This window comes from Nicotiana tabacum, chromosome 23 (genome assembly GCF_000715075.1).
Source record: "Nicotiana tabacum cultivar K326 chromosome 23, ASM71507v2, whole genome shotgun sequence".
In the NCBI taxonomy this organism is placed as follows: Eukaryota; Viridiplantae; Streptophyta; class Magnoliopsida; order Solanales; family Solanaceae; genus Nicotiana; species Nicotiana tabacum.
Genome location: NC_134102.1, coordinates 31,194,120 through 31,217,955, shown reverse-complemented (window position 1 = coordinate 31,217,955; position 23,836 = coordinate 31,194,120). Strand labels below are relative to the sequence as shown.

General features: G+C 35.3%; 2 protein-coding genes across 2 annotated transcripts; one reads left to right on the top strand and one right to left on the bottom strand.

The window, feature by feature from the left end:
- Positions 1–5,124: 5,124 nt before the first annotated feature.
- LOC107762652 (calmodulin-binding receptor-like cytoplasmic kinase 2) lies at positions 5,125–10,063 on the top strand. The gene is made up of 6 exons (XM_016581027.2): positions 5,125–5,460; positions 7,545–7,780; positions 7,870–8,038; positions 8,140–8,229; positions 8,327–8,628; positions 9,506–10,063. The coding sequence occupies exons 1-6, from the start codon at positions 5,190–5,192 to the stop codon at positions 9,710–9,712; spliced, it is 1,275 nt and encodes a 424-aa protein (XP_016436513.1). The 5' UTR covers positions 5,125–5,189; the 3' UTR covers positions 9,713–10,063.
- A 10,471-nt stretch (positions 10,064–20,534) lies between these two features.
- Positions 20,535–21,113, bottom strand: LOC107762650 (uncharacterized). The gene has a single exon (XM_016581023.1). It carries the CDS (start codon positions 21,111–21,113, stop codon positions 20,535–20,537), a length of 579 nt encoding a protein of 192 aa, XP_016436509.1.
- Positions 21,114–23,836: the final 2,723 nt, after the last annotated feature.

Sequence of the window (23,836 nt, the reverse complement as noted above, 5' to 3'; positions counted from 1 at the left end):
GAGCCCTTAATTGCTTTTACATGAAGTCCAACTTATTTTGTATGTCGCCTAATTTTATCATTTCTGAGCAGCCTAAGCTAAGTCTAGAAACCATCCAAAATAGAGGTCCAAACGCCTCCTGGGGCCATAGACATGGGACGGGTAGTACACGCATAGGGCATGGTTTAGAATCAACTAGTGCGCTTTAGGTAAAAACTTAAAGATAGTAATCGGGTAGCAGGAGATGATAGTCTGTGCCCGCTGAATAATACGAGTAACACCGCACCTCGAGGGAGTTATGAAGTATTATTTATGTTGCACGGGGTGATCCTTTAGGCTAAAAAACTTAGGACCCCCCATCTTGTCTTTAAACCAATTATCTGTGTTTACTCAAGGACTTTCTAATAATGATTTTGTTTCAAACTTTTTGTTTTTCTCTCTGACTATTTGACTAATTCATATAATTCAAGTTCGGCAGGGACCCACAGTTGTGAACCTCGAAGAGTGCCTAACACCTTATCTTCGAGGTAATTTGAGCCTTTACCCGATCTTTGGTGATGCAAACTGGTTAAACCAGATTTATTTGCAAATAGGTGCCCTAACGCACCTCAAACTCGTTAGGTGGGGACTATCTCTTTTAACACCTTCCTTTAAAAGAATTGTCACGTATCGAAACCCGATTTCGCGAGAAAGAGGGGTGCGACAATCAATATCAATCCTCTCTTATTACACCTATTACGGCGTGCAACCCGATCTATAAGCACAGATCAATAAATGAAAGCAATTTAACAACTCAAATCACAAGAATCTCTACGATCAACGAATATGAAAGCAGAACCATAAAGGAAATCTCGTACCAAATCAAGAATTTGCTATAATTAATATTAAGCAGCAAGACAAGTCAAATAAATGACAATTAAAGAGTACAAGTAAGTCAATTAAGACAAGTAGCAGTTAATCATGGAAGTATGGAAGAAACTAGCATTTCATTGCGAGAACAATAAATGACAAGTAACCAATTAAGGCATAGGAAGCAATTAAAAGCATGAAATAGTTAAGACATGGAATAAAATAATTAATAAAATACGAAAAAGTATGGAAACAAGTATTTTGACGGCATATATACACTCGTCACCTCGCATATACACCGCTATATATGAATTTCATATAGCACATAACTCAAGGGTTCCTAATTCCTTCAAATCAAGGTTAGACCCAACACTTACCTCACTCCGCAATCAACTCAATGTTGAACCACGGCCTTGCCTTTCGAACAAGCCTCCAAACCAGCCAAATCTAGCAAATTATTGACCAAACGATTCAAAATAAGCTTTAGAAACTACTCACAAATGAAAGAGGTTAAATTTAGGTCATTATTGAAAAAGTTAACCCCGGACCCGCTTGATCAAAACTCGAGATTCAGATCAAAACTCGATTACTCATTCACCCCCGAGCCCGGTTATGTCATTAGTTTCGAAAGTCGACCTCAATTTGAGGTCTAAATCTCTAATTCTACCCAAATCCCTAATTTCTACCATGAAAATCCTAGATTTGACGTTGAAAACACTTAAAAAGTAATGGATAATTGAAAAGAAGTAGATTAAAGTCACTTACTAATGAATTTAGAAAGAAAATCTCTTGGGAAAATCGCCTCTAAGGTGTTTAGGGTTGAGAGTTTGAAAGAAATGAGCTAAATCCCATTTCCCCCCTCTTTTGTCTAGGCGCAGATGTCGCAATTGCAACTAGGGGTTCGCAATTGCGAACCTCGCAAATGCGAGAAAATCATCGCAATTGTGAAGGACTCCCATCTCTGCTTTTATCGCATTTGCGATAAATTGTTTGCAAATGCGAACTTGGACATGTCGCAAAAGTGACCCACTGATCGCAATTGCGACCAACTCCCAGGCCAGGCCAGGCCATCATCGCAAATGTGATGGGGAGTTCACAAATACGAACTCTTCATGCCACTGTGCTCTTCGAAAATGCGAGCATGAAGATCGCAAATGCGACTGTCGCAAATGCGATCAATGTCTCGCAAATGCGAGACCTGAGCACCACCAAAAATCTGATCTCTCTTGAATTCTCCGAAACGCGTCCGTAACTCACCCAAGCCCTCGGAGCTCCAAACCAAACATGCACACAAGTGTAACAATATCATACGAACTCGCTTGCGCGATCAAAATATTAAAATAACACCTAGAACTACGAATCGGACACCAAAACGAATGAAATTTTTAATGAAACTTAAGAACATAAAATTTCTCAACCGGACGTCCGAATCACGTCAAATCAACTCCGTTTTGCACCAAATTTTGCAGACAAGTCATAATTACTGAAACGAACCTATACCAAGTTCCGAAATCGAAATCCGAATTTGGTAACAACAAAGTCAACTCACGGTCAAATTTATGAATCCCTTAAACCTTTAAATTGCTAGTTTTCAGAAAACTGCGTTAATTCAAGTTAGGGACTTTCGAATTCGATTTCGGACATACGCCCAAGCCCCAAATCACGATACGGACCCACGGGACCGTCAAAATACTGATCCAGGTACGTTTACACAAAATATTGACCGTAGTTAATTCAAATGAGTTTTAAGGCACGATTTCACATTTTTGTCAATTTTCTCATAAAAACCTTCCGAAAAAAGGCCACAGATTGTGCACGCAAATCGAGGAAGGCTAAACGGAGCTATTCGAGATCTCGAAAACTATAAATGACCTATCGGGTCATCACAATGTATGTGAGTGTATTTACTGAAATTGTTTTCATGAAAAATAACTTTCATTGTACGCTCATTCAGCCCTGAAATCCTATAAAGTACATGTTTATGCCCAGGTTTTATGTTGATATTCTTCCTATTATATATGCTAGCACGTTAACAGCGCCTGCGACATTTTATATTTGTTGCCGTTTGACAAAAATAAAAGATAATATGGTTAAATTGAATAAGCTCTGAAAAGTCAAATTTGGACTGCAGGAATATATATCTTCCAATTTTTCATAGATCATAAGCTGGAATTTGATGACTGCTAGGCTGTTATTCAACACAATAAAGAGAATGGACCATATTCTGTCACTTCTGTTCTTGTATGGTGGAATGAATTTGGTAATTTTATTTAACGTATGATTGTTGAAGTACATATTTAATTACGTAAATTAGAGTTAAATGTAGTGATTGTTTTGGTTAACATTTCATGTTAGTTAGTTGGCTATGAGTTTTTGATTGTACTCATAATAGGAGGGGGTTTCTACATTTTTATTTTTACTTTCTTTTATGAATCTTAGTACCTAGTACTCCTTTATTATCAAGGTTGATCTTTGTGACATTTTGGTGGTAAAATAATATTTTGTGTGCTAAAAGTCAAAATACAGCTAGAAAGGAATGAAAAATATACTTCCATACTCAAAAAGTATATATATATATATATATATATATATATATATATATATATATATATATATATATATATATACTCTCCCAAAAATAATAGCCGGCAAATATATTTTTTTGTTTATTAATGTATAATATACATATTTTATATATATATATATATATATATATATATATATATATATTTGACTAACATATCGGTCAATCCATATTCTACATCATGCAACAAGGGCATGGCTGGTCAATCCATATTTTACATCTTTGCATGACACCCATTACTCTTAAATTTAATTTTTACTATTTAATAAATACAAATTATATATATCGACAGCGTAGAAAAATTTATATATCATAGTGTAATTTAACCTACTACATAAAATATTTTTTACACTATTGCATTTATGAAAAGAATTTAAACTTGTACAGTTAATTTCTACTATCAATGAGCTTTGCAAAGAGCCAGAGTGGGGGCAAGGGAGCAAGTTAGACCGGCTAATAAATGTTTTAGCAGACTTTTATCCAAAAAGATCCCATGAATTTTTCTTTCTCCAATTGACAATACTCTTCAAATTACATAAGGTTGAGGTTTGTGAACGTCGTACCATTTTCAAAAAAATAAAATAAAAAATGCACCTGTATCTTGTACTGATTTAACTCTTTCCCCATGATAATTGTATACTATATTTTTGGTCTACAAGGTCAAGGACTGGATAATTGGATATCGAACATTACATTTATAAGATACAAAGCAACAGTTCTGTCAATGAGTTATCATTCAATTTTCAAAACTTATATTTAATTTTCGGCCCTTTTGTTGTACTCAGTTAAATGGTTAGCTTTCAACGTAGGACTTTTTTATAGTCAATGACTATAGAAATTTTTAATTTTAATTTTAGTATACACAATTTAAGTATACACAAGAATATACTAATTTAGATTTTGTATACGATAAAAATTGGTCTGAAGTTGGGTAAATTAGGAAGCAATACGTGTTAAGGATGACCATTAGTAATTCAACGATGGTGAACCGGACACAAACCTGTGGTCGGATAAGAAGCAATTCAAGATGTGACCGTTACAGAAGACCACAAGATTCCTCCGGCTGTTATTAGCCTTTATTACCCCTTATTATTCTTTATCATCTTTTAATTATCTTTTATTATATTATTAATATTGGTAGTTAAGGGGGCATGTTTATAATCATAGCTCCAGTATAAATAGAGACTTTAATTCTACCGTAAGGAGATCAAGAAAGACAGATAGTAAAAAATTAGTATTTTTTCTCTGTTCTTTGAAGCTTTATCCAAGTATTATCAAGATTTTCCATTTTTTCTTGATCTCGGTGGAGGCATTCTGAAGCTTAGGCTTGCCTTTTCTTCAATCATCTTTATTCACCTGTTTGCGTTTTACTATTTTATTTTTTCGGATTAATTTAATTCACGTATTTATAAAACTATATTATAAATTCAACTGTACCGTTTTATCGATTAACAGTAGTAAAAATTCTTCATTGCTTGAACATGAGTACCGGTGAAGTTTCCTTATTTGATTTTTAAACGCGCTCCTTCTTGTAAATTCTGCAGCTAAATGAAAAAAGAAAAGGAAGAAAAATCTAATGTATATAAAGAGATTTAGAGTAATAATTAAGAAAATATCCTTTTCATGTATTTATTGACTTAGTAGCAACTAGGTGTCAACCCCACGTTAGCCCCACAACTACCATACGAGAAAAATCAAACCCCATTATTATTTTCATAGACAGTTGAAATATCCCAACTACTACTGCTTACCCGCCATTTCTACCTCTTCATTTGGCATGAAAAGTCCAAATTCTCTATTTTCCGGTCGCCGGAGATCTAGTTCCGGCACCGGATCTATCTTCTCCAGCTCCATGACCCATTCACGTAGTACATCCACATACTCCTCCACTACTACATCTTCAAACAAGTCAACTTCCGGTAAAAATCCGGTCAAAATCGCCGCCAAAACCGTCGCTGAAGCTTTCGTTTCATGTTTCACTCCGCCTGAGACTAAATCTTCGAATAACAACTTTGGTGATTCCTCTGATTCATTTAAAGCTCCTTCAGGTATGTTGAAAAAGGATTTAAGCTATATATAATGAATTGTTTACACCATCGATGTAATTTAACATGTATAGCAAGTTACTTACGATTTATTTTAGGTTACTAATCGATGAACCCGAAATTACCTTTTAACTTAACTGATTGGTGTAAAAAAATTTTGCACTCTATGAGTTTGATTTTTATACACAACATAAAAGAATATTTTTGACACAATCGGCTCACCTGAAAGATAATTACATGTAACTGTTCGATGTCCATAGTGATCCGGAATATAAGGCAGAGTAGCCAGCTATAACATGTTAAAATGCATCGCTAGTGTAAAAGAAATTTTTTACACAATTAGGTCACCTGAAACATAACTATATATAACTGTCGAGTTATCCATAATTACCTTGAAAATGAGACAGGTAGTCTGGTACAACAGGTAAAAATACATTGGTATTGTGAAAACCTTTTTACTCTGCCAATGTATGTAATTTAAATTTGTCTTCGGTTTGCATGTTAATTAGTCTCTACATCTGTGTGCTTTTGAGGTTGATCAACCCAGTAATTTCATCATTTTGGCATTTGGGTTTGCCCATGAACAAAGAAAGATCCAGCATGTAAGCAGCGGGTGCACGTGAATCCGTTATTCTGCCCATGAACTAAACAATGCATGCAGAAAATTTATCGAAAATTTCATTATGTACCTTGTATATGCATAAAAATTTACACCTCTGACTATCCAACAAGAATACCATACACATGGTTTTTATCATATGGATGTTGAGGCTATGCTTTGAGTGAAAGGAAAATAATGCATTTGACATATTTGACATTCTATATTACTAATACAACAATTTTAGATGGATTCTACAAGAATGTGTTTGACTTCCAAGTTCTATTCCACATTATTGGTTATGGAAAGTTTATGTGTTTCTTATAATAAGAGTGTAAGAAAAGTATAAAATTTAACTTCCTAATATTCAATTTAAAGGTTAATATTATGGAACTCTGCATAGATCAGAACAGGCCATAGGGCATCTCGAGAAGTGAAGAAGTGAAACATTTTGCTTGATGATGTTAAAGAATTTTCTTGTTTTAGGAAGTTAAAAACCAACCTAAGTTCGAAATTGGATGCTTAGTTTCAAATGGAAGAAGAAATAAGCCAATTCCTTGATGCATTGAGGAGGACTGAGAGTTTAATGATGTTGTAATAGATTGCAAATCATGTGATGCCTTTACTGGATAAGGCCTTAGGGGCAGGGGTTGATAGCTTTTCGATCATCAGGGTATACGCACCTAAGGCGCTAGAAAAATTTAGCCAACAATTTGTAAAGGTTCTCAGCCATGATTTCTGTAGTTTATTAATTGGTGTAATTTGCCCACTATGACTTAAGTTATATATACTAATACTGTAAAAGAATTTTACACCAAGTTAAATTCTTTGCCACTATGGAATCATTTGCTTTCCTCTATTGCTTCCCTCGCAATCTCCATTTCAATTTGGCGATTTAAAAATCCAAGAATAGCTTAATAATCGATTTCAAAACTTCATCTGGAGGCATTAAGTAATTACATTTTTTTGTCCTTCCCTTTCTTTTTTTGCCTTGAATTAGGGTCCTTATAAGTAGCTGACTCATCGGGCAGTTGGAGCGGACTTTTTTGGGAAAAAGAACTTGAATAAGTTTGTTTTTATGAAGTAGTTGTCATTTTCTATCAGGAACGCTATTCAGCTGGATTTATTGCTGCAGAAGTTTTTCTGGTTTCATGTTTAAAATTCTCTGTTGCTGCAACCCTTCTTGTTATCCCGTTGACATGATTTTTTATCAAACCCTGATTGGGCACTTATATTGCACACAAAAAATTACAACAGGAGCAGGATATGGCATTGTCTCCCTTATACACATCAATTTGTTTCATTTAACGAAAATTGAATGACAGAATTTGTGTACAGTCGTGAGTTAAGAATTAGCTAGTTTGTTTGAATCCAGGAGCTGAAAGACTGCTGAAACTCCACTTAGTTTGTTTTTATTCAGTAGGAAAAGGAATTTCACTAATTACTGCAGAAAGATTCTTCACAATTTCGTTGGTTGGAAAATTTTCAGTTGCATCAGATGGCAGAAATGAGAGAAGACGCAGTAGAGGTCGAAGCATCTATGCTAGTGAAAATAATTCAATCCACGCAAAAGTGGCAGGAAGTGTTAAATTCACCATGGAAGAAATCTACAAGGCCACAAGGAACTTTTCCCCAAGCCTTAAAATTGGTCAAGGTGGTTTTGGGATAGTTTACAAGGGTCGCCTTGAGGATGGAACAGTTGTTGCAATCAAACGTGCCAAAAATGTGAGCTTACTATTAATTGTAAGCTTGTTCCTGTATATGTTCAAGAGCTTGAATATTGTCAAGAGTACTTAATTGCCTTGTATTTGCAGACCATACATGATAAACATTTGGGAGTTGAATTTCAAAGCGAGGTTCAAACTTTGGAAAAAATAGAACATCTGAATTTAGTAAAGTTTTATGGGTACTTGGAGCGTGGAGAAGAAAGGATTATCGTGGTTGAGTATGTTCCTAATGGAACTCTTAGAGAACACTTGGACTGTGAGTTCTTGGTCTTACTTCTGCAATTCGCAATTCCATCAATGTTTGGCTCCGGCATTTTTAATACTTATCCTTCATATTGATGACATTTAATGATGCAGGTGGTCCTGGAAATGTTCTTGATTTTGCATCAAGACTAGACATTGGAATAGATGTTGGACATGCAATTACATATTTGCATATGTATACTGGTAAATTTGTGTTATGAGCTTTCAGGTTTTCTTGATTCTTGGCTCAGATTTTCTATTCTTCCAGTATATCATAAAATAAAGATCGCTTTGGATGCAGATCACCCTATTATCCATCGAGATATCAAGTCTTCTAATATTCTGCTCACTGAAAACCTTCGAGCTAAGGTGGCTGACTTTGGCTTTGCAAGGCTAGCAGCTGACACTGAATCCGGAGCCACGCATGTCTCTACCCAAGTTAAAGGGACTGCCGGCTATCTAGATCCTGAATACCTCAGTACCTATCAACTTACTGAGAAGAGTGATGTCTATTCATTTGGTGTTTTACTTGTGGAACTTGTAACTGGAAGGCGTCCTATTGAGCCAAAAAGGGAAATCAAAGAGCGAATTACTGCAAGATGGGTATGCTTTTTTCCTAAGTTCATTGCAAAAAAGAGAAGTTTATTTAGTTATGATAATTCTTAATTGTTGGTTGAATGAAATTTTAATGGATATGAATTGACGTAGATGCTTATGTTGGACCATTCTCATTTCTTTTTTCGTCGAAAGAGTAGTTTAAACCTATCTACTTTTGATTTTTTTGGGGTCCTTCCTCTCTTCAAACAAACGAAAAGGGATAGAATCTGGCCGATTCCCAAAATGTCTTTCTGGCTATTTCTCAATGTCCCTGCTATTTATGGAACGTGAGAAGCAGATGATCAAACTATTGCCTTCCTGCTAATCGCTTTGAAGAGAAAAGGAAACAAAACAATAAATGTTCACTTTCATTGGTGCTTCCCCCTACACATATGTTGGAGTGAGGGCAGGAGCTAGCTTTTGGGGACAAGATTGATTGACTCACTCACTGGAATTGGTCTAGAATAGTTTGGAGGGGAGGTTACATCACTTCTTTTCTTTTCCGGCTAAATTAAAGGGACATACTTTCCACAGATGATTGATCATCTGTTTTCAGAGGTAAGCATCCCGTAGTAAGAGTAGTAGTTTCTGAACCCTGTAGACCAGCCCGCATGGCGGAGGTGAAGGTAGAACCAAATTGGCAGTAAACAACCCACAACCCCTTTGGGAAGATGCTAGCATTGTATCTTTGATTCAATCATCCCAATTCCTATCTCATGCAATTTTGGATTGATAGGTGAAATCACAAGTTATATCTTATAGCAAAAAATCTCTCAAGACCCTTTTTAACTGTATTTTCTTTTAGCTAGATAGGTTTATAAAGTATGTTTTTACACCATTTGTTCACCAATGAAGTGTTTGACAAAAGTTGGTTGATAAACAGGCAATGAAGAAGTTCACAAATGGAGATGCAATCTTAACTTTGGATCCAAGGCTAGAAAGATCTTCTGCAAATAGTTTGGCCATGGAAAAAATTTATGAACTAGCTTTGCAATGTTTGGCTCCTCATCGACACAATCGGCCTACTATGAGGAAGTGTGCTGAGATTCTATGGAGCATCCGCAAAGATTACAGAGAATTAGCAGGATGAAATACGCGCTCACTCTCTCTCGACTTGCAGAGCAGCCTATCAATTATAGAAGAATGAACGGAATGTATATGGTGAGAAAGATATCAATCAAAAGAAGACAAGATATATTTTGTGTCTGGTGTGATAGTTGCATAAACATTGGAATATAAAGATAGCTACTAATACATTTGAGGAAGAGATAAGTACATTGCAATTAAAGGAAGTTTGGGATTTTGGCAAAGACTGTGAAGGGGCAACTCCATACCATTGGCTTGTATATAGTAGTAATCTATTTAAGAAGGAAACTCAACAATTTTTTGGTATCTTTCTAGGGACTATATTTGAGTACATGCTTCGAAAATTTCATCCCAAGGAAAATATCATTTCCTCCCTTTTTCTTCTGATACAAAATTGTCATGGTTTCAACCACAAGGGTACAATATCTCTAGGTCGCAAGTTCAAATCCCGGTGTAGTTTTTTTTTTTTCCTTTTTTAAATAAAATTTCCCTTGTTAAAATTTCTGGTGTCGCCGTTGCTTGTCACATAAAATATTTGGGAGGATGAGTGAAAATATTCTCTATCAAAGCTGTGCTAAGTCTAGTAATTTTAACTTGCTTATAGTTTAAAGCTAATTGCAGCCAATGCTAATGCAATGGATCCTGCAAGTAGATATCTCAATTGAAAATATTCCTCCCTAAATGCCTTTGACAAAATTATGAGTCCATGCTTTATGCTCTTTATAAATATTCGCTGCGTCCAATTGTCATGCTTAGATTATAAGAAATAGATTTGAACAAGTAATGGAATAGAAAGTTATTACCAATAATCTCTGGGAATGAGGATGGAGGAATCTGTTTTTGATATTTCTCAAATTTTCAGGTGGGGAAGGGGGAAGAATATCGGAAACAGCCTCTTTACCTTCAAGGTGGGGCAAGGTCTGCGTACATATTACCCTTTTCAGACTCCACTTATGGAATTATACTGGGTTTTTTGTTGTTGTTGTTGTTGTTGTTGTTGAAAAGGAGAACTGAGAAGAACGGGGGATGATATTTGCTATTAATTCATCCAAACTCAGTATTGACTTAAATTTTATATATGTATGAAAAATCACTAGATAAGCATAAGTAGAAGTAATAATTTTGAGCCTAGTAAACTAGACGGAATGAGGTAGAATTAAGTTCAAATCATGAATAGAATTTTGACACAATATAGTCGCCCAAAAGAATAGTCGGTAAATATATATATACACACAAAAATATTATTGTATATATTTTTTAGATATAGCTAGAGGTGTTTAACGGGCGGGTTGGGACGGGCTGTACACAAAAAAAATTAGCCTGTTCGTTTAACGTTCCGGGTTGTTAGCGGGTTGAATTAGCGGGTTGTTAGCAGGTTGTACTTTTTCGGGGGTTTTTTGGTCCGTCCGGATTCGGGCTGGGACCGACCGAGCGATTTTTTTTTTTTAATTTTTAAAGTAAATTTTATTTTTCTTATTCAATGTTATTGATACTTAAGTGTTTGCAAACTTTTAAGGCTCAAATTTAAAACTAATTTTAAAATTCAAATTTGAAAGTAAGTGGCTATAAAACATTATTTAATAAGACCAATAGGCAATATGTAAGAATCAAGCTCTGAAGGCTTTCATTTGATATTTTTATTGAATAATATATAATACTTCAAATTAAGTTGCAAGTTCTTTTTTGATTTTTTTATTTTTGAACTTGCAAATTAAAAGTTTACAACAATTATAAAAAATAAGAAATAGTACATCAGAAACTGAACTTGAAGGAATATTTGCATCTACAGCAGAAGAAGCATCAACAATGTTAGCATAATAATTATATAATGTTTTTAAATGTTTGTGTAGATCATAAATACAAGTGTCAATATTAGGAGTTTCCGTTGGTCCAATATCCATATAAGAATGTAAAGCACTGATTAATTAGCGATAAGTGGCCATTTTGATAGAAGAGTTTAAAATAGCACCAATTAGGTAAATAGGGGAAATTGGGTAGAAATATTTTTTAAACTTTTCTAGCATAGATTCAACAAGCAAAGACGGCCAATTATTTATGACGCGATGGAGTACAAGAGAAATTTGAGCAATATGAACTAAACCATTTGCAATAGTAGGATAATAAGCTCCAGAAAACTCAAGTGTAGCCACATAAAATTTTTGTAAAAATTTTACAACATCTTCAATGACATCCCAAGTTCTAGATGTTAACAAACGGCTAGGATCGGTACAATGAGAATTAGCAACTTCAGTTATAGGCATTCTATATTTATAATAATATTTTAAGAATAAATAAGTATAATTCCACCTAGTAACTATTTCTTCAGGCATGAGTCTTGGTTTTAGTCCATATTGTACACATTTTTCTTTAAATGCATTTAATTTAGCACTTCTATTATCTCCTTGATACCGGGTTGAACCGGACTATAGCCCGTTAAAAACTCGTTAGCGGGCTTAGCGGGTTCCGGTGCATCGGTATGAAAAAACTATTCGTTTAAAACCCGCTCCCCGCCCAACCAGTCCCAGCCCGCCCCCAATGCTACAGTACCGGCTGACCCGGGTTGTAAACGGGTCAGCCCGGTCCGATTAACAGGTATAGATATAGCAAGTGTTTGTAATTATTTTTGACTCACCAATCAAATGTGTTAAAAGCCCAATCCTGAATCTACCTCCGTGGAAAAGAAGAACAGTAAGGGGTGGGGGAAGAGGGGAAGGGGAAGGAGGGGAAGAAAATATTTAATTTGTTATATTTTTTTTCCTATTTTTCTTTTCTAATTACATGTGATAATTTTTAAATTTACATGTCTCAGTATTTTATTTGTTCACTGAACACGTCAACATCAATTATTTTTTTTCAATCTTCTAATGTCAACTTTCTAGTAGGCCAATGGGTCTCTACTTGATTGGTCATAATTGTATGAGCGATCTAACGAAGACTCATATGTAAATCTATGAAACTACAGCCGAATCAAATAGAAATTCTAGGTATAGGAAAAGGTTGTGGAGGGATGAGAGAGTAAATGCCAAACCAATGTGTTCATGTGATACTAAATAGTCACTACGAAAGTGGAAGTGTCTATCTGATGGTTCATGTCAAGTTTGAGGAGCTATCTAGTAATTTAGCCTTATTTAATCAATATAAAGTTGAAATCAGGTAGAGGAAAACTCAAAAAGGATATGTATCACACGTGCATTTCTTGTGAAAGACCAAAAATGCAAACAATCCTAAAAATACAAAAAAGAGTCAAAACTTTGTGCCAAGAACAAAAAAGGGGATAATATGTATTGGGAGGAAAATGATGGGTCTATCTCATTCAAAAGCTAAAGTAATAGGCATGTGCCTAAAGAAAATTTGTTAAATTGTCAACATTGAAGAAAAAGAAGGAAAAGTGTGTGCAAATTATCAAATATAGTAGGTTTTAGAGAGTGAGACTTCGGCTATAAAAGGAGAGCTTCAGCTCTCATTTCTATACACTAACAAAGAGAGAAAGAAAGAGTGAGGTTTCACAGACAAGGTATAAGAAAATAGTCTGTGAGAAAAATAAAGAGTGAGCGATATTATAGTGAGGTGGGAATATCAAAAAAGAGTTATTTCTTTTGAGTGTTGAAGTGGTCTTTGGAGTATTTTACTCGGACCTACAAAGTATAAAATTTCTTGTTATAGTGATATCAGTTGCTCGTCTCGGGGCCGTGATTGTTTTCCTTATTCAAAAGGATTTTTCACGTAAAATCTTTGTGTCGTAATCACTCTTTTATTCTTGTTAATTATCATATCTCGGTGCTACGTTATTATTTCGCTTTTATTACTGTGAATATTATTTCTGTAGGGGATTTATTCCCAACAACCGGTATCATAGCACAGGTTCTGCTCGGCTCACAGAAGTACTATTCACTGTCGGTCGTACTATACTCGGTGGAAAAAAAAATTCCGGAGTAAAGTACGAGGTAGCAAAATTCAACAGAGATAACGGTTTCTCAACATGGCAAAGAAGGATGAGGGATCTGTTCATCCAACAAGGATTACACAAGGTACTAAATGGTGATGCCAAAAAGCCTGATACCATGAAAGTTGAGGATTGGGCTGACTTAGATGAAAGGGCTGCTAGTACAATCAGGTTGCACTTATCAGATGATGTGGTAAATAACATCATTGATGAAGACACCGCACGTGGCATTTGGATAAGGTTGGAAAGCCTATACATGTCCAAAATACTAACAAATAAATTGTACCTGAAGAAGCAGCTATACGCCCAACACACGGGTGAAGGTACAAATTTTTGTTTCACATTTAAATATGTTTAACGGACTAATCACACAGCTCGCTAATCTCGGAGTGAAAATCAAGGACGAAGATAAAGCCATCTTACTATTGAACTCGTTGCCATCTTCGTACGATAATTTGGCAACAACTATCCTGCACGGTAAGACTACCATTGAGTTGAAAGACGTCATGTAGGCTCTTTACTCAATGAGAAGATGAGAAAGAAGCCTGAAAATCAAGGACATGCTCTCATCACAAAAGGTAGAGGCGGGAGTTATCAAAGGAGTTCGAGCAACTATGGTAGATCCGGAGCTATTGGGAAGTCTAAGAACCGATCCAAATCAAGAGCTAGAAATTGCTATAATTGTGATCAACCAGGTCACTTCAAAAGAGATTGCCCAAATTCAAGGAAGGGCAAAGGTGAAACTAGTGGCCAGAAGAATGACGACAACACAACCGCCATGATGCAAAACAATGATAATGTTGTATCTTTATAAATGAGGAAGATGAATGCATGCACTTATCAGGTCCAGAGTCGGAATGGGTGATTGATACATCAACATCTTACCATGCCACATCGGTAAGAGATCTTTTTTGCAAATATGTAGCAGGTAATTTCGGCCTTGTGAGAATGGGTAAGACAAGTTACTCAAAGATTGTGGGAATTGGTGACATTTGTATCAAGACAAATGTCGGATGCACATTGGTTCTGAAGGACGTGCGACATGTACCTGATTTGCGGATGAACTTGATCTCGGAAATTGCTTTAGACCGAGATGGATACGAGAATTATTTTGCATATCAAAAGTGGAGACTTGCCAATGGATCATTGGTGATTGCAAAGGGAGTTGCTCGTGGCACGTTATACAGGACAAATGCAGAAATATGCCAAGGTGAATTTAATGCGGCACAAGATAAGATTTCTACAGATTTGTGGCACAAAAGAATGGGTCATATGAGCGAGAAGGGATTGCAAATTCTTTCCAAGAAATCACTCATTTCTTATGCCAAAGGTACAACGGTAAAACCTTATGACTACTGTTTATTTGGTAACCAGCATAGAGTCTCACTTCAGACATCATCTGAAAGAAAATTGAATATACTTGATTTGGTATATTCTGATATTTGTGGTCTAATAAAAATTGAATCGATGGGCGGTAACAAATATTTTGTACTTTTATTGATGATGCTTCACGAAAATTATGGGTTTATATTTTGAAAACCAAAGATCAAGTGTTTCAAGTTTTCCAGAAGTTTCATGCTCTGGTAGAATAAGAGAAAGGCCAAAAGCTAAAGCATCTCCGAAGTGACAATTGAGGTGAGTACACTTCAAGGGAATTTGAAGAGTATTGTTCGAGCCATGGGATCAGGCATGAAAAGACAGTTCCTGGAACCCCACAATACAATGGCGTAGCCGAAAGGATGAACTGCACCATTGTGGAGAAGGTGAGAAGCATGCTAAGAATGGATAAACTACCTAAGTCATTATGGGGTGAAGTAATTCATACAACCTGTTACCTGATCAATAGGAGTCCATCAGTTTCGTTGGCGCTTGATATCCCAGAGGGAGTTTGGACCAACAAGGAGGTGTCCTACTCGCATCTGAAGGTGTTCGGTTGCAGAGCTTTTGCACATGTACCAAAGGAGCAGAAAATAAAGCTGGATGATAAATTTATTCCCTGCATATTCATCGGATATGAATATGAAGAGTTCGGATACAGATTGTGGGATCCTGTAAAGAAGAAGGTCATCAGAAGCAGAGAAGTAGTCTTCCAAGAAAGTGAAGTTGGAACTGCTGATGATATGCCAGAGAAGGCCAAGAATGGTATAATTCCTAACCTTGTTACTATTCCTTCTACTTCTAACAATCCCACAAGTGCAGAAAGTACGACCGACGAGGTTGCCGAGCAGGGGGAGCAACCTGGTGAGGTTATTGAGCAGGGGGAGCAACTTGATGAAGGTGTCGAGGAAGTGGAGCACCCCACTCAGGGAGAAGAACAACCTCAACCTCTGAGGAGATCAGAGAGGCCAAGGGTAGAGTCATGCAGGTACCCTTCCACAGAGTATGTCCTCATCAGTGATGAGGGGGAGCCAGAAAGTCTTAAGGAGGTGTTGTCCCATCCAGAAAAGAACCAGTGGATGAAAGCTATGCAAGAAGAGATGGAATCTCTACAGAAAAATGGCACATACAAGCTGGTTGAACTTCCAAAGGGTAAAAGACCACTCAAATGCAAATGGGTCTTTAAACTCAAGAAAGATGGAAATGGCAAGCTGGTCAGATACAAAGCTTGATTGGTGGTTAAAGGCTTCGAACAAAGGAAAGGTATTGATTTTGACAAAATTTTCTCGCTTGTTGTCAAAATGACTTCTATTCGAACAATCTTGAGCTTAGCAGCTAGCCTAGATCTTGAAGTGGAGCAGTTGGATGTGAAAAATGCATTCTTCATGGAAATTTGGAAGAGGAGATTTATATGGAGCAGCTAAAAGGATTTGAAATAGCTAAAAAGAAACACATGGTGTGCAAATTGAATAAGAGTCTTTATGGATTGAAGCAGACACCAAGGCAGTGGTACATTGAGTTTGACTCATTCATGAAAGTCAAACATACATAAAAACCTATTCTGATCCATGTGTATACTTCAAAAGATTTTCTGAGAATAACTTTATTATATTGTTGTTGTATGTCGATGACATATTAAATGTAGGAAAAGACAAGGGGCTGATCGCAAAGTTGAAGGGAAATTTGTCCAAGTCATTTGATATGAAGGACTTGGGCCCAACACAACAAATTCTGGGTATGAAGATAGTTCGAGAGTGAACAAGCAGAAAGTTGTGGTTGTCTTAGGAGAAGTATATTGAAAGTGTACTGGAACGCTTCAACATGAAGAATGCTAAGCCAGTCAGCACACCTCTTGTTAGTCATCTGAAGTTAAGCAAGAAGATGTGTCCTACAACAATGGAGGAAAAGGAAAGCATGACCAAAGTTCCTTATTCCTCTGCCGTCGGAAGTTTGATGTATTCAATGGTATGCACTAGACCTAATATTGCTCACGCAGTTGGTGTTGTCAGTAGGTTTCTTGAAAATCCTGAAAAAGAACACTGGGATGCAGTCAAGTGGATATTTAGGTACCTGAGAGGTACCACGGGAGATTATTTGTGCTTTAGAGGATCTGATCCAATCTTGAAGGGCTATACAAATGCTGATATGGCAGGTGACATTGATAACAGAAAATCCACTACTGAATATTTATTTACATTTTCAGGGGGAGCTATATCATGGCAGTCGAAGTTGCAGAAGTGTGTCACACTCTCTACAACTGAAGCGGAGTATATTGTCGCTACTGAAGCTCGCAAGGAGATGATATAGTTGAAACAATTCCTTCAAGAGCTTGGATTACATCAGAAGGAGTATGTCGTCTATTGTGACAGTCAAAGTGCAATAGACCTTAGCAATAACTCCATGTACCATGCAAGGACCAAACACATCGACGTAAGATATCATTGGATTTGAGAAATGGTAGAGAATGATTCTCTAAAAGTCTTGAAGATTTCTACAGGTGAGAATCCCGCAGATATGCTGACCAAAGTAGTACCAAGAGACAAGTTCGAGCTATGCAAAGAACTTGTCAGTATGCACTCAAACTAGAAGACAGTGCTACCTCATCTAGATGAATGAGACTGGAGGGGGAGATTGATGTGGTCCATCTCATTCAAAAGCCAAAGTAATAGGCATGTGCCTAAGGAAAATTTCTTTGGTTTGGTAGCCAAGTTTATTGAATTTCTTAGTTTGGTAGCCAACTTTGTTGAATTTCTTTAGTTTGGTAGCCAACTTTGTTGAATTGTCAATATTGAAGAAAAAGAAGAAAAAGTTTGTGCAAATATCAAATATAGTAGGCTTTAGAGAGTGAGGCTTCGGCTATAAAAGGAGAGCTTTAGCTTTCATTTCTATACACCAACAAAGAGAGAAAGAAAGAGTGAGATTTCACAGACAAGGTATAAGAAAATACTCTGTGAGAAAAATAGAGAGTGAGCGATATTGTAGTGAGGTGGGAATATCAAAAGAGGGTGTAAGCACGTAATTTTTGACCCGTCACGTTTTTGAGCTATTTTTAAGTGTTTAAAATATTTATTTAACTTAGCTTTAATTTTTATGGAGTTTTAGTCAATTTTTACTTCAAATTACAATTTAAAAACACAAAAAATATTTTCATCTTTAGTTTAAGGTCAATAAGTATATTTATATTTATAGTACTTTAATTTTTGCCATGACTTTAGCCTATTTTCTTTACTTTTACTTTGTTATAACATCTAAAAATACAAAAATAGTCTTGTTTTAGTATGTAGTATTATTTTAATAGTTTACTCTACTTAAATAAGACTAATTAATATTTTGTAGTATTTTAGTAGTTTAGGCTCAATTCGGAATGGCCCACAAGATCTGAGCCCAATACCCCACCAAAATCCTAATCCCATAACTAGAGTCTCACCCGAGTTCCCTAAAAAAGGAAGCGGAGCTAAAAGAAGGACCCTAGAGTAAGAAGGAAAAAGCTGCGCAGCAGCCGGAAAAGGGGAGAGTAACAAAATAGAGCACGAAGAGAGAGGACAAAAATAGAGCGCAACTTAGGACAGAGAGAGGGAAACAACCAGATTTAGATTCCAAAAATGAGTGGTTTCTGGAGGAAAAATCGGACAGAAAATTGAGAGGAAACTAAGGTTTCAAAAATTCTTCAAGCTCCTTTCCTTAGTTTCCGATTCTTTTAAAAATTTCAGAAAACAACAAAAATATTTCTGCTTCTTCACTTTTAATTTCGGATTTCTGTTGCAAAAATGGGGTTTGATTGAGTCCAGCTTGTCGTTGTTTTCGCTCACCGTTCGAGTTCTCCGGTCGGGGTTCTGCTGCTTTTGTTCGGAGGTTTTGTTGAATATTTTGTTCGAGGCTTATTCACTGCTCGATTTTGTTCGACTTAGTTACTGTAATTGCTGAGGTTCATTAACTAAAAGACTATCTCATGTTCATTTCTCCCACTCTCATTTTATTCTATTATCGTGTTTATTAATACATGCTTTCAGTTGTGAAATTCATGTCAATAAATATGGGATCTTACTGTTTGTTGAGTTTTCTTCTTAATTGATTGATTTCTTGATTAGTTAGAAAATTTCTCTCATGTGCTTGTGTTATTCTCTCTTAAGAAGTACATGTAAATGTTAATTTAAAGTTTGTTACATAATTTGCTGGGTTAATTTAATTGGATTTAAGAAAGAAAAATTGAGCCAGGGAATTGGATTGTATTACTGTAGAGGTATCCATGTAATAAACTCTAGATTTAGATTAGAATATTTTTGTTTTCTTTCTTAGTTGATTATTTGATTGGTCTACTGTGATGATGGGGAAGATGGGGTTTGCACTTTAGTTGTCCATTTAAAGTTAATTTTAATTTGTTTTGGTGTAATAAGTGTAACTAAGGCAGAGCATGAATGTCTTACTATTAAATAATAGCCTTTGCACTTTTATCCCTAAATAAGTTACATGGTTTTTAACTTTCACGCTTGATTCCAAACGTAGCAAGATAATAATCTTATTGAATATCGTAGTTCGCTTTAGGCGCGATTAATAAATTATCGTGGTCATGGGTACGGTTCTCGTGGCATGGTCACGAGACGTAAATTCCAATTTGAGTGTGCATTTCATGCAACTCGACCACAACTTCAAATAGTAATAAAAATAAACATATCGTAAATCGCGGGTGCATTTCATGTGGCGCGGTTTGCAATGTGTACCAAAACGACACGTGTACGACATCATGACTTGTTCCAGAAATAATTCCGTAAATACTAAATGCGGTTCAAAAATAAAAAAAAATGCACAATAGGTTTCAAACATGCACTAAATCAGATAATTAGGCCAGTTATTAACAGTTGGGCGACCGTGCTAAAACCACGGAACTCGGGAGTGGCTCACACCTTCTCCCGAATTAACAAAATTCCTTACCTGGTCTTCTGTATTCGCAAACCATAAATATAAGTCAATTTTCTCGATTTGGGATTTAAAATAAATCGGTGACTTGAGACACCATAAATGATTCCAAGTGGCGACTCTGAAATAAATAAATAATCTCATTTCGATTCATGTCACTTAAATTGGAAAAACTCCCTATCCCCCTCGAAAAAAAGGAGGTGTGACAGAGGGTTATTTCTTTTGAGTGTTGTAGTGGTCTTTGGAGTATTTTACTCGGATTTACAAAGTGCAAAATTCCTTGCTATATTGATATAAGTTGCTCGTCTCGGGGCCGTGGTTTTTTTCCTTATTTCAAAGGGTTTTCCACGTAAAATCTTGGTGTCGTAGTCACTCTTTTATTCTTGTTAATTACTGTCTCTCGGTGCTACGTTATTATTCCGTTTTTATTAATGTGAATATTATTTCTATAGGGGGTTTACTCTGAACAGAAAAAAAGTGCAAACAATAATAACCATTTACTCTTTGAAAAACTCATTCCATATTATAGATCATTATTCGGAAACAACATACTAGATATACTTCATTAGATCTACTATATTGAAGTTTCCATTTAGAGACTTAACCAATTAGATGGTAAAGTCGAAGAACTAGTCACATTCATTTCAGGTGCAAAGTTTGGATCTTCTGCGTCAATCACAAACTGCAACTGAGCAATTTCCTCAATCAAATAATCTAAAAGTTTTTCGATTTTTTGATCTAATTTTTCAAACATTTCCAAATCAGTCAGATTGAAATCTTCTGATGGACAGTGTGTGAAAATACTTTCAAGAGCTTCTTCTTTGTCCTTATTTTCTTCTACCTTCTTTTTCTTCTTGTACATTTCCTCCTTTCTTTTGCGACCACTAGTCTTTTGATATGATATATAACCACTTGAGAGGGCTGCAATTGGCTGCTTGGCCTTCAAAAATCGTCGGACAACCGATTCAACATTTGGAATTCCAAATAAAAATGGTTGACCTACAATTGAAAAAATAATGATAGCGATCTCAATGCCGCATAAGGTAGATATCTCCTTTGCTTTCTTACAAAAAGCTTTCTGTATATTGGAGATTGCAGCCTCTTCAGCACGTTTGTCTTTGATAAACTCCCTCTCAATATTCTTTCTTATTTGAGAACTCTTTTTTTCCATGATTATAACAAGAGGAGATGGAAAGAAACGATTTCTTTCCCAAAGGGTGTTTGGTAACTCGAATTAGAATGAGTACATGCTCGAGCCAAACGTGCAAATTTATTGGACAAAAATGATTTCCTATGCCCTCTTCCGTCATAACCCTTTTCATTTTTGAAATTTATTCATTGGCCGATTCAAGTTTTACTATTTACAAAAGCATCCCCCATAATTTGGTAAAGATGAATCTATGTCTTCTCTTTTATGAAATTACTTACAATAATTATATCATTCTATAATCATTAAAAATGACTACCGATTACCTTGAATTTCTTTAAGAAAGGTCAGTTTGTATTATTCTGAAAAATAAAATTTGATTAATTCAAAGGTATATGTGTCATCTTGCAACCAATCATCTTCTTGTGAGTGGATTTTGGTAATTAACCTAAAAGAAAGGGGAGGTCAGTATAAATTTTAAAGCTAGAGAGGGAGATGAGTGTAATTATGTATAACCAGAAGTGTGCCAAGAAAGCAAGGAAAAGGTTGGAATAACCAATGTAAATTACCTTCATCCTCATTTTTAAGTTGATTACCAATATTAAAAAAAAGAATCGAAGCAATTGTAATCCACATAATAATAATAATAATAACATAAAAAAGCTACTGTAATGACAATCCTTTTAAATTAGAATTTAAGTTATCGGATTCAAATTCTAGCAAACGCAACATAGAAAAAGTTAGATTATTTTTTTCCTCTATTTAAACTTTGGTGAATAAAGTTATTCGTTAATTGTACCGGTGAAAAATAATATATATCCAATATAAATGCATAAATTAGCCCAAATATCATTGGTATAAAAGAAAAAACTACACACATGCCGCGTTGTCACTTGGCCAGTAAATGATTTTAGAGAAATTTTCAGAAATCACTATTGTTTAGTGGCTATTAACTTTCTATAACTACCATATATATAATTACTTCCTATAGCTACTATTCAGTTGTTACGGTAGTGTATTCACACGTATTCGCACTGCTGTATTCATGAATACGGCAGCAAAAAGCGCCTAAAATCAGGGCAATCCAACTGTACGCGCATGTATTCACATGTATTCGTGTTATGTATTCATGAATACAACAGTAAAGCGCGCCTAAAATCAGGGCAGTCCAGCTGTACACGCATGTATTCACATGTATTCGCGTTGCTGTATTCATGAATACAACAGTAAAAAATGCCTAAAATCAGGGCAGTCCAGTTGTACGCGCATGTATTCACATATATTCGCGTCATGTATTCATGAATAAATCAGCCAACAACGCCTAAAATCAGGGCAGTCCAGCTGTACGCGCATGTATTAACTTGTATCCGCGTTGCTGTATTCATGAATACAGTTGTACGCGCATGTATTCACATGTATTCGTGCCATGTATTCATGAATACAGTAACATCAATCCCTTAAAAATAGGTATGTCTAGTTGTCTAAAAGAGAGAAAAAATATAAATAGCGTATTTCATGCATCAATGATAGTATATACCATCAAATACTTATTTTGCTATAAAATATAAAAGGTAGCTATAGAAAATAATATTTTTAAAATAATTTTTGTTTATAATAAATAGGGTGTATACCTTTGCTATAAGAGGTAAAATTTCCTTAAATATAATTCCTCCCAAAATAAATAAGGAATCGATTGACTAATATGAATAAAATTCATGACCATATTAATTTGTAACTAATTTATGCACTTTATACAATCTGATCTGTGTAATATATACAATCTGATTCTTGTAATTCATAGCATTTGTTGTGATTACTTTTATATTTTTCATTAAAGATTCTTGTAACTGATTGGTTTAAAAGTATGTGTCAGAACTTGTTAATGAAGTTTCTTGATTATAAAGTCCCACACCACACATAACGGTATTTACTCATCTTTTCAAAAGTCAACTTTAGGAAGTAAGGAGTTAAATATTGAAATATTGACATCTATAGACAAATCTAAAGAGCAACTGGCAGTTACTTAGTCAATAATTAGCATTGGTACATGTAACCCCAAAAAGATTTGACAACAATAACTCCTATTTTGTCTTTCTCTTTCTTCACATTTTTTCTCAACCCCAATCAGATCTCTTCTCCAACAACCCCTTAATAATCCATATAACTTCAATAAAATTTTATAGGTAGTCCTCAATCACCGACTAGCTGCAAAATGTAGCAGGTCACCAAAAAGTTTCATTTTTGGCGTATTTTTTGAATGTATATATCATTTTATATCGTATATATTACAGTATATCAAGCCCAACTTTTCTTCCGGTACATTTTCAATAGTGTATATTATATTGTATATTATTGTATATCACATATCTGATAATTTATGTTATGATATACAATACGATATATACAGAGATATACATAGTGATATACACATTGGTGGAGAATTTATTAACGGCAAAGGACCAAATATACCCCTCTACTTTCGAAAATGATCTAAGAATATCTCTCGTTATACTATTGGGTTATCTATATCCCTACAGTCATACTTTAAGTTCAAATATACCCCTCACTTAAACGGAGGGACACGTGTCATCGTCCTGTTGATCAATTCTAAATATCTCCAAATTAATTAAAAAGACTCATTACACATACCCGAAAATAATTTTTTAAAGCATTTTTGTTTTGTAAAAACTAGAAAAAGTTGAAATTATTTTTACTAAAAACTGAAAAAAAACGAAAATATTTTTTTT